The sequence below is a fragment of the Salvelinus fontinalis genome, chromosome 1 (genome assembly GCF_029448725.1).
Source record: "Salvelinus fontinalis isolate EN_2023a chromosome 1, ASM2944872v1, whole genome shotgun sequence".
NCBI classification, from domain to species: Eukaryota; Metazoa; Chordata; class Actinopteri; order Salmoniformes; family Salmonidae; genus Salvelinus; species Salvelinus fontinalis.
In genome coordinates this window covers 45,161,099-45,172,547 of record NC_074665.1, presented here as the reverse complement: position 1 = coordinate 45,172,547, position 11,449 = coordinate 45,161,099, and the positions used below count along the sequence as shown (strand labels likewise).

The following is an 11,449-nucleotide window of genomic DNA, read 5'->3' as shown; positions in this document are numbered from 1 at the left end:
GGGGGGGGGGGGGGGGGGGCTTCTCTCCCTCTTGGCAAGGAATGTTGTAAACGTGGACAGTCTCCAGTTTGCAGTGGGATTGCTCAGACTCAGTGCGTAGATGAGCAGCGGCCGTTCTATGACTTGCTTTCACTGTCAGTGGACCTATAGGTCTCTCCTATGCAAACAATCAATGCCAAACTCATGTGCAATGAGCATTGTCAGAGCATGTGGCTCGAAGCATAAAGACGTTTTGAAAGTTATTGGCTAGGGAGAGGCTGTAACAACACTCCTGACCAGTAAAACAAATGACCAAAATCTAATGTTTAACCAATTCTGAAATATATAGTTTTTCAGGTCAGGAGTGTTCGTATAGACTTTTCCTATAGGGTTATCCCACTCCTGCCACCATTTTTTAAATTTAACCTTTATTTAACTAGGCAACTAACCATTGCAGTGATTCAATGAGGGGGAATAGCCAGGTCCTGAACCAGCTATTCTGCAGTCAAGGTAAGTGCACTACCTCCTGTGCCATTCAGACCTCTTGGTAGAGGCAATGGTATGCTTAAAGATTGAGTTGAATTACTTTGATAAATTTCCTAAACAGATAGGCATACATCCTATTTAATCCATCTACTGTCACGCAACAAACTGATCTCAGCCTAAATTATCTCCAGTGGCCCAGTAGCCTGAAGGGACCCTCGTTCACATTCAGCTAATGGAATTGTAAACTAGGCGACATTTATTTTTACGCACGTGGTACGCGTTTTAAATGATCAACTAAACATGTTACGATATGACAACTGGAGGTTATGACAACTGGAGGTTATGACAGCTAGAAATCCGAAACCACGGGCTACAACTGTCCAACTCTTGAATTCCCCAAGACCCCTAAACGGTTTGCCAGCCCACCTCTCCCTGAAAGTAAATGGAAAAACACCATCCCGTTCTATTGGCTAGAGGAGACAAATGCGCAACTTGGATGAATGCACTTATCATGGTCGCCAATCTCCAACGCGTAAAAGGAACTATTTTCTCGATCTCTTTGTGTTTTATTGCCACTGTAGTGGTCGCGCAGTATGACAACTACAACTTTAGACATTTCCCACAAGAGGAGCTCATTCCCATCGAGTCTGCGTATGCACAAGGCTTGGACAAGTATGCTTCAGAAAATTGGACGGACTGTATCAAATTCATTGAATTAAGTTTACGCCTGCATCGGCTTCTGAAAGACAGCGTGACATACTGCATACAAAACTGTAATGCCAGTCATGTACAGTTACAGGAGCCTGTCATGGCCAGCAGCACCGGGGATATGCAGATCTTCTGGCGCATTTTGATGCGGGCATCATGTCTGAAAAAGTGCAGGACACACTTCCCTGCGCTCGCGCTCCCTTACCCAAGAAAAGAGGTGATGGATGATTTCGATAATAGGTCGCCCTACCGTTACATGTACTTTGCTTATGTCCAGGTAAGTCACATTTTGGGCTCAGAAATACATATTTATGCTATTTTCACAACCAGAATTATGAGCGCAATAGCTGGCGTTGGCGCAAAAGGCCTGAGTTTTGATGAATAAACACATTGAAGGTGAATTGAGGCTTAACCCCTCATTGGCCAATCAGAATGTGCCCCATGGCTAAATATGTGTTTGCTTCAAGTTGTGTATATGGTATTTTATGCATCGTCATCAACTCCTACTAGTCCGTTATAGCCTAATTTGTTAAATAGTTTACAGTAACAACAAAAATGTAGGCCTATCCCATATTTGCTAAATATGTTGAACATATTTTTATCTAGAAATATATTGTTAGCATAGCATTCGCACTGATAAAGGCCTACTGTAAAATGTATTGTATCTGAGCCATGGAAATGCCAAAAGTTGTTAAAGCAAATTCGCTATTGATAAGACTTAATTCACTGTGAATAAATCGAATCAATTTTAATAAAACGAAACAACTTGTTTTAAATAGACTATATAAATATAGTTAAAGGCACGATAATTGCTCCCCATGGGCATATAATATTAGACTACTATGGTTTTAAGCACATCCAAACTTTTCACATGAGCTGGAAAAAGATCCAATATAAAGAGAAAGGGAGAATGTCCACTCACCATTACTACTTCCAAATATAGAGTATAACAGTATATCGCTGTATACATCAATGATGTCGCACTTGCTGCTGGTGATTCTCTGATCCACCTCTACGCAGACAACACCATTCTGTATACTTCTGGCCCTTCTTTGGACACTGTGTTAACAAACCTCCAGACGAGCTTCAATGCCATACAACACTCCTTCTGTGATCTCCAACTGCTCTTAAATGCAAGTAAAACTAAATGCATGCTCTTCAACCGATCGCTGCCCACATCCGCCCACCCGTCTAGCATCACTACTCTGGACGGTTCTGACTTAGAATATGTGGACAACTACAAATACCTAGGTGTCTGGTTAGACTGTAAACTCTCTTTCCAGACTCACATTTTTTATTCATTTGATTTTATTTCACCTTTATTTAACCAGGTTAAATAAAGGGGACAAGTTCTCATTTACAACTGCGACCTGGCCAAGATAAAGCAAAGCAGTGCGACAAAAACAACAGAGTTACACATGGGATAAACAAACGTACATTAAGCATCTCCAATCCAAAATTAAATCTAGAATCGGCTTCCTATTTCGCAACAAAGCATCCTTCACTCATGCTGCCAAACACCCTCGTAAAACTGACTATCCTACCGATCCTTGACTTCGGCGATGTCATTTACAAAATAGCCCCCAACACTCTACTCAGCAAATTGGATGTAGTCTATCACAGTGCCATCCGTTTTGTCACCAAAGCCCCATATACTACCCACCACTGCGACCTGTATGCTCTCGTTGGCTGGACCTCACTACAAATTCGTCACCAAAGCCACTGGCTCCAGGACATCTATAAGTCTTTGTTAGGTAAAGCCCCGCCTTATCTCAGCTCACTGGTCACCATAGCACCATAGCAGCACCCACGTAGCACGCGCTCCAGCAGGTATATTTCACTGGTCATCCCCAAAGCCAACTCCTCGTTTGGCCACCTTTCCTTCCAGTTCTCTGCTGCCAATGACTGGAACGAATTGCAAAAATCACTGAAGCTGGAAACACTTATCTCTACCTGCACATCTACCACTCCAGTGTTTAATTGCTAAATTGTAATTATTTTGCCACTATGGCCGATTTATTGCCTTACCTCCCTAATCTTACTACGTTTGCACACACTGTATATAGATTTTTCTATTGTGTTATTGACTGTACATTTGTTTATCCCATGTGTAACTCAGTGTTGTTTGTGTCGCACTGCTTTGCTTTATCCTGGCCAAGTCGCAGTTGTAAATGAGAACTTGTTCTCAAACTGGCCTACCTGGTAAAATAAAGGTGAAAAAAATAAAAAAAATAAGCTACTATTGGTGTTGATAAGGTCAGTAGTGACTTTGCCACATGAAAAGGTAAACAAACAAACAGGCAAATATAGGCTACAATTGGATTCAACACCCCAGAAAGCAATCAGAATTCCTGCGATTTGACAGTTAGGTCCAACAGAGGAAAGTAGAAGATACATTTTTTGACAAAATCAATGCCATAACCAATTGCATTACTGCTAAGACCAGTTTTTGGTCGGTCTTAAATATCCTTTGTTGGCTGACTGAAATTGGCATATTGGCGCACGTTTATAAGGACACAGCTAAAATATTTCCACCTCTTCCACCTCAGCGCAAACGAGCTAATGCTAGGAAGGGAAAATTACCAAACCTGGCAGAAGGGGTGGAAAATGCCAATGCCCCAGTTTTTACATGACTTAAGTCAAACTAACGTGCGTTTGACACTTGCGCCTACTTACCGCAAGCAGAAAATAGAGCCTGTTGTGTTAACCACGAGTAATTGCAGGAAAGATGCAGTGCATTCGGAAAGTATTCAGACCACTTCCCTTTATCCACATTTTGTAACGTTACAGCCTTATTCTAAAATTGATTAAATTGAAATCTACACACAATACCCCATAATGACAAAGCGAAAACAGGTTTCTAGAAATGTTTGCAAATGTATAAAAACATTTAAATAATACCTTATTTACACAAGTATTCAGATCCTTTGCCATGACCCTCGAAATTGAGCTCAGATGCATCCTGTTTCCATTGATCATCCTTGAGAAGTTTCTACAACTTGATTGCATTCCACCTGTGGTAAATTCAATTGATTGGACATGATTTGGAAAACCGCACACCTGTCTATATAAGGTCCCATAGTTGACAGTGCATGTCAGAGCAAAAAAATCAAGCAATGAGGTCGATGGAATTGTCCTTAGAGCTCTGAGACAGGATTGTGTCAAAGGCACAGATCTGGAGAAGCGTACCAAAACATTTCTGCAGCATTGAATGTCCCCAAGAACACAGCGGCCTTCGTCATTTTTAAATGGAAGAAGTTTGGAACCACCAAGACTCTTCCTAGAGCTGTCTGCCCAACCAAACTGAGCAATCGGGAGAGAAAGACCTTGGTCAGGGAGGTGACCAAGAACCCGATGGTCAGTCTGACAGAGCTCCAGAGTTCCTCTGTGGAGATGGGAGAACAGCCATCTGTGCAGCACTCTACCAATCAGGCCTTTAAGGTAGAGTGGCCAGACGGAAGCAACTGATCAGTAAAAGGCACATGACAGCCCGCTTGGAGTTTGCCAAAAGGCACCTAAAGGACTCTCAGACAATGAGAAACAAGATTCTCTGGTCTGATGAAACCAAGATTGAACTCTTTGGCCTGAATGCCAAGCGTCACGTCTGGAGGAAACCAGGCACCGCTCATCACCTGGCCAAAACCATCCCTACGGTGAAGCATGGTGGTGACAACATCATGCTGTGGGGAGGTTTTCCAGCGGCAGGGACTGAAAGACTAGTCAGGATCGAGGGAAAGATGAACGGAGCAAAGTACAGCGGGATCCTTGATGAAAACCTGCTCCAGAGCCCTCAGGACCTCCGACTGGGGGCGAAGGTTCACCCTCCAACAGGACAATGACCCTAAGCACAGGAGTGGCTTCGGGACAAGTCTTTTAATGTCCTTGAGTGGTCCAGCCAGAACCCAGACTTGAACCCGATCAAACTTCTCTGGAAAGACCTGAAAATAGAGCTTTAGAAGATCTGCGGAGAAGAATGGAAGAAACTTTCCAAATACAGATGTGGCAAGGTTGTAATATTATCTAATCCGTTTGCCCTCAAAGTTGTGATATTTCAGAAATAATCCATCCTTGCCGCCATATCGATAGTCTAAAGCAGTGGTCGCCAACTAGTCCTTCGAGGCATTCCTAGTCAATCACCAAACATTTCTGTAGAAAAGCCAATGACAAAGGCATAAAGGCTTGCACTCCTTTTTTGTTGTGGTATTGTGTTGTTGCTGGTAGGTGCACTTGATTCAGAAGCCCTGCGCAGGCAATACGTTTCCATTTTGTATTTTCAGACAAATTAAATTGTTCAAACTCCGCCTACCCCCACTCTCGCTGCAGCTGCATTGAATGATTAGCCAAGTGTATCAATAGCCCTGTGTTTTTAATTATTATTAGCAGCTTGTAATGTCTATATCAAGGAGTATTTCACTTTCTCTGGTCATAGGAACAATATGAATTTGTGCCCGAGTCAGATGCAGTGCGACTCGAGTTTCCCCCACTCTGGTCAGTCTCACCCGAGAGGAGAGTGCAGGGACCGTGAGAGGTGGACCCTCTGATGCTCTCTCCCTGCCTCCTCTGAGACTAATGACGTGTTCAAAACAACTGGTAACTTGGAAATCTCCGACTTCAGTGCGTTCAAGACAACTGGGAACTCTGAGGGGAAAAAAACAAGATCCGACTGGGAAAAATCGTTTTGAACAGTCATCCAACTCGGAACCTTTACTGCACAAACCTCATTCCTACACAACTGTTTTTATTCTTAAAGACCCAGGCTCAAGTGTACCTAGATTGATGGATGTTTTACAAACATTTGGAACATATTCAGGGTATGTGCTTAACGTACACAAGACCCAAGCCCTAGTATATAATTATACCTCACAGGAAGAGCAAGTATAACTTCCAATGGACCTCTTCATCCATTAAATATCTTGGAGTATATCTACCAAAAGATACACCCAAACTTTATTGCATGAATTACGATCACATCAACAAGAAAATATATGATGACCTAGACAGGTGGAATTCACTTCCCTTAGATCTTAATAGTAGAATTGAAACAATCAAAATGAACATCCTGCCGAGGTTATTGTACTTGTTCCAATCACTGCCCATAGAAATCCCACCTAAACAGTTTAGTGGGATAAACGGATATCAAGGTTTATCTGGAACCGTAAGAGACCAAGAATTAGATATGCAGCATTACAATTACCAAAAAACTGTGGGGGTATGGCCTTACCAAACCTAAAAGATTATTATGTGTCAGCCAAATTGAGACATCTGGTGTGTTGGTACAATTCAGAATACGAATCCAAATGGAAAGACATTGAGACTACTTTGACAGGGATACCCATACAGTCCGTTTTGGGAAATAAGGACAGGGCAATAGAAATATACAATAGACAAACATCAGTGGATTAATTTCTCTCTGAAGACATGGTTTAGGGTAGTTAAGCAAAATAATTTAGACAGAGACATCAAACTGCTGAGTTGGCCCGCATACGACCCCAGCTTCATCCCTGCAACTCAGGACAGCAGATTTAAACAATGGACACAGAAAAGCATCACATCATTCAGTACAATTATAAGGAATAGGAACCTAGATAACTTCCAGGACTTAAGTAAAGATACCTACAAGTTCCTACAAGTTCCTTAAGTAAAGATACCTACAAGTTACAGATACCTACAAGTTCGACAGTATTTCTTAAGGGAGATAAAAGTGATTGACCCTCGAGCACCTCAACAATTAATCCAAGTATTCACTAACGCATACAACTTGGGGAGTAACAAAAAAACTATTCCAAATCTCTACTTGGGTATTCAACCCTCAAAGAAACATTCTACAAACTATATTACAAATAAATGGGAGGAGGAACTTAACATTTAAATAAATAACTGATGAAACATGGTTGAACATATTAGAGACTCAACAAAGCTCCACCAACTCAAGGTCATGGAGAGAATTCTGTTGGAAGAATGTTATACGTTTCTTCATAACACCTAAACTGAAATCAAAACAGACTGGCTCCCTACACCCTTGTTGGAGAGAATGCGGTCTATTGAGGGTGGATCACTCTCATATCTTTTGGTCCTGCCCCGCAATCGAAACTTACTGGGGAGAAATAAGATCTAACATTGGAAAAATAATGGGATGTGACATAGAACAAACATTAATTTCTTTGTACTTGGGTAAAATACCTGATAACTTACACAATAGAGAAAAGTAAGGTCCTACTGGCAGCCAGTAAACAGGCTATCACTAGGAAATGGCTACAAAAAGACCCTCCCACAGTGACACAATGGATAGACATTGTCGAAGAAATACACCATATAGAGCGTATGACCTTTGCTTTAAGAACACAAGAGGAGAGAGGTCAGGAATACTGTGAAAAATGGGTTTCGTACTTGAAAAAGGTCTAATTCAAAGATGTCAATGTAACTAATATGATGATGTAGGTATGAAGTGCACTATAACTGACAGATCTTTTTTGTTGTTCTTTTATTTGACTATACTTGTACTTTCTTTGTGTTCCTCAATAAAAACAAAGTATAACAATTTTTTAAATAACTGTTTATTTGGTTAATGTACTTTTTTTTTTTAAGTCGTGTTTTAAAAAAAAAGAGCGGTAGATCTCAGCATGCTTTTTGACTTGCGAAAGTGATCTTGACTCAGAAACGGTTGGTGACCACCGGTCTAAAGCAAACCCATCACGGATCTGGAATAGTACTAGACAGCTCAAAGTAGCCCAAAGTCCTGCCTCACATCACATAAGTTCCAATGATGGAAAAGATACAAAGAGAGGAAACCGCTTTGGACAATTGAGACTCCCCTGTCTACATACAGTATCTGTCCCACTGCTGTTAGAATACTCTTCAAATTGTATTTTCCTCCCTTTCTTGAAGTCATCATTGATCTGACACGACTGGATCGATGTTAGCAAGCGTTCTAATCTCCAGCATTGCTATCACCAATTATCTTATGTTTGATCAGTGATAACTTGGATGTAGGGAGGACGCATTTTATGAGTATTCCAACAGGGCCTTCACCACTTGCCTCACTGCTTGGCCTGTGTTATGTTTCTCCCAGATGGACGACCTCCAGAAGGCGTTGGCGTCAGCCCACACCTACCTACAGAGAAACCCAGAGGACCCCGTCATGACACAGCACATGAACCAATACAAAAGAGAGTTTGACTTGGCGGGCTATCTCATTGACCACGAGGAACGCCCCTATGAGGTGAGCATAAAGGAGAGGTGGGAAAAGGTACTACAAAATCCACTACAATCTGACCTCAACCTAATATCAATCCACAATACCCTGTCACCACAGGTGAACTAATATTTATAATACCCTGTCACTACAGGTTCACTAATATTCACAATACCCCATCACTACAGGTGAACTAATTACTCTGTCACTCAGAATGGGGGGGGGGTTGGGATCAATTCCATGTAATTCCAAATGTCAGTTTTCTTCCAGAATTAACTCAAATGAAATGAAACTGACCCCCAACCCTGACATCCACACTACCCTGTCACCCCCAAGGTTAGCTTCCTGAAAGCGGTCACCTTGTTCAACTCGGAGGACTTCAGCAGCAGTATCAGTCACATGGAGCAGGCCCTCAGCCAGTACCTCCAGCAGTACAGCCTGTGTCAGGCCATGTGCCAGGGGGCCTGCGACGCCGACCTCCCCCAAACTAAAGACCTGTACCCCACACTGGCAGGTAGGCTACTGCTGCCTCACTAAGACCCAAATACACTGAAGGCAGACCCGAGTAAAAACCAGGGTTCCTTAGAAGAATGTGCAATATACATGTTTGATTCAATTTTTTTAAATAGTGAGAAGCTGAGTGCTTTCTAAAACAAAGTCGCAATCTTAGAATCTGGAAATGGAAGAAAAGCTCTTTAAAAAAAAGGGGCAAGTTGTGATTGCTACATCGATTTTTGGACTTTTAAATTATTGATATATGCCTATTGATTCTTGAAGGGTATCTTCTAAATGCCTCATGAGGTTATAGTCGTACCCCATCAGAATCCAACATATTAGCCTGTAACGCTCCATTGTTTGTATACAATGTAATTGAAACTGTATAGCTTCAAAACATGGTTAGAAGTATCATTTTGATATCATGGATGGTCAGTCCTTGCATCCATAGCTCGGTCTATAAATGTGAGAATGGTTTTTGCATGAAGGTGCCAGAGATGGTGGTTTCTCAGGGAGGCCAGGGTCAAAGGTTGCTTATATTTGCCAGTCAGGGCTGGCTATACAGACCCAGATTATATAAACCCAGGAGTAGGCTCAATTCTGATTGAATTAGTTATGTACCATGTCTTTGAATGACTATTAGGACTAAATCTAACTCATTTTGCCACTTTCTTTCACAGATGCCTATGTTGATGCACTGAGATGCGAGGTGAAGTGTGAGGAAAACCTAATGCCAAATGTTGGCGGCTACTTTGTGGAGAAATTCATCGCCACTATGTATCACTACCTGCAATTTGCTTATTATAAGTGTAAGCACCAACCATAGTCATATAACGTAGATATTATCCACCATCTTACTTTGATTAACAATCATGTCAAAAATGTACAAGAACTAAATGAAAGAGTCCAAATAAAGGACACGTTTATTCTTCTCTTCTCAATACAGTAAATGATGCCCGCAGTGCGGCCCCCTGTGCGTCCAGCTACGGGCTCTTTGACCCTGAGGACAAGGTCATGAGGCAGAATATGTTATACTACCAGTCTTACAGAGAGCAGTGGGGCCTGGATGACCACAGCTTCACACCCAGGGTGGTGAGAGAATGGCTCTATTTACCTTTTCAACATTCCTCACGTCCTCTCGCCTCTTTCTTTAAACCCATTGGAGAAGGAAGTCGGAAGGGAGCGACAAAGGACCTACTCCAATATGGCTGAAAAGGAGGCGAGGAGATAGATTGCGAGGAATCACTGGAAAGACCAATTGAAATAGACAGCCAATGCATCCTTCCTGCTAGCCTTCATTGAGGTATTTACGGATCTGTATATATTTGGATAAATGAAAGCAAGGTTTTTTTCTGTTAAACTGCTTTCACTAATCCAGCCTTCTCAACTATGGGATGTTGCGCTTGTTTTGTTACAACCTGTAATGCTCCTCCTAGGCTTCCCCAAAACCAAACGTGGGAGTAAATGAGTGCACACTTCGGGGAGAAACGGAATTGGACTAGTAACTTCAGAGAGACAGGAAGGAAATGCATAGGCAGCTAGGGATTGATTTGGAATTAGGCCTTCCGCTTCTCAGTCTCCGACCTAGCAGGGCCCTGTAATAGGAATCATAGACTTGGACAATCCCCTGCTCTGTTCAAAATCACCATGGTGATCTAGGAATGCAAATGCTCAGCACAGGCCTCCACTCTGTGCATGAACACTGTTTGCCTCGACTCAGGCATTATGGGAAAAATACCAAATCACAAAGACGTGAAATAATTCAGTCTGTAGATACTTCCATTCCGTGTTTTGTTATACTTAACCTTTTTTAGGGCAGTGATTCATTGAAAAATGCAAGGAATTGAGGCTAACAAGCTTTATGAAAAAGTCAAACTCGGCTTGCAGATTGTGTCCAAAGTGAACATGAAAGAATAATTTCGCTCCGTTTCAACAGGAAGCATTGAGGTACTACAACCATACCACCTTGCTGAAACAGATGCTGGCATTTGCAGAGAACTACCTGCAGTCTGATGAGGTAGGATAATGCAGTTTAAGGTAATTAAAGGGGAACTTCAATAAGAAGTCCTAATTTCATATTGTGCCTGTAACGCTATAACATAATAAGATGATCCGTTCTTTAAATGTCTTGCACTGAGTCGTTAGGGTTGTCGGCACAACACGGCATTTTGAATTCCCCTTTAAAAAAGGTTGTATATAACCTTACGATTGATAACACAAACATAGACACAGACCTTGACTCACAGTATCGGTTGTGTGTGGACCTTGTTTTACAGGACTTTTTGGGTCCGGAAGAAGCTGCCATGGAGGACTCCTCTGATGTTGAGTTTGAAGGGCTTGGAGACTATGAGGAATCAATCCTGGCTAGATGGTCACAACCCACAGCTAAAGGGGACGTTGGTGATTCCTAAGGGTTTGTTCTTGACTAACGATGAATAAAACAGAAAGACAATGTGTTTTCACACTTCAATTTTATTTCTCTTCATTTTTCTTGTCATTAAATGTTATCACCTGTTCCTATTAGGTCTTAAAAAATATATGAAGTCAACAATCGATATCTGTTCCAGAATTGTAATTCAAATATACAGT

At 41.8% G+C, this 11,449-nt stretch overlaps 1 protein-coding gene across 1 annotated transcript; it reads left to right on the top strand.

Annotated features, from left to right (window-relative positions):
• The first annotated feature begins 689 nt into the window (after nucleotides 1–689).
• On the top strand, nucleotides 690–11,324 carry LOC129855404 (cartilage-associated protein-like). The gene is made up of 7 exons (XM_055923042.1): nucleotides 690–1,450; nucleotides 8,243–8,392; nucleotides 8,702–8,879; nucleotides 9,541–9,669; nucleotides 9,807–9,952; nucleotides 10,797–10,877; nucleotides 11,137–11,324. Exons 1-7 carry the CDS (start codon nucleotides 908–910, stop codon nucleotides 11,269–11,271), a joined length of 1,362 nt encoding a protein of 453 aa, XP_055779017.1. The 5' UTR covers nucleotides 690–907; the 3' UTR covers nucleotides 11,272–11,324.
• The last annotated feature ends 125 nt before the right edge of the window (nucleotides 11,325–11,449 follow it).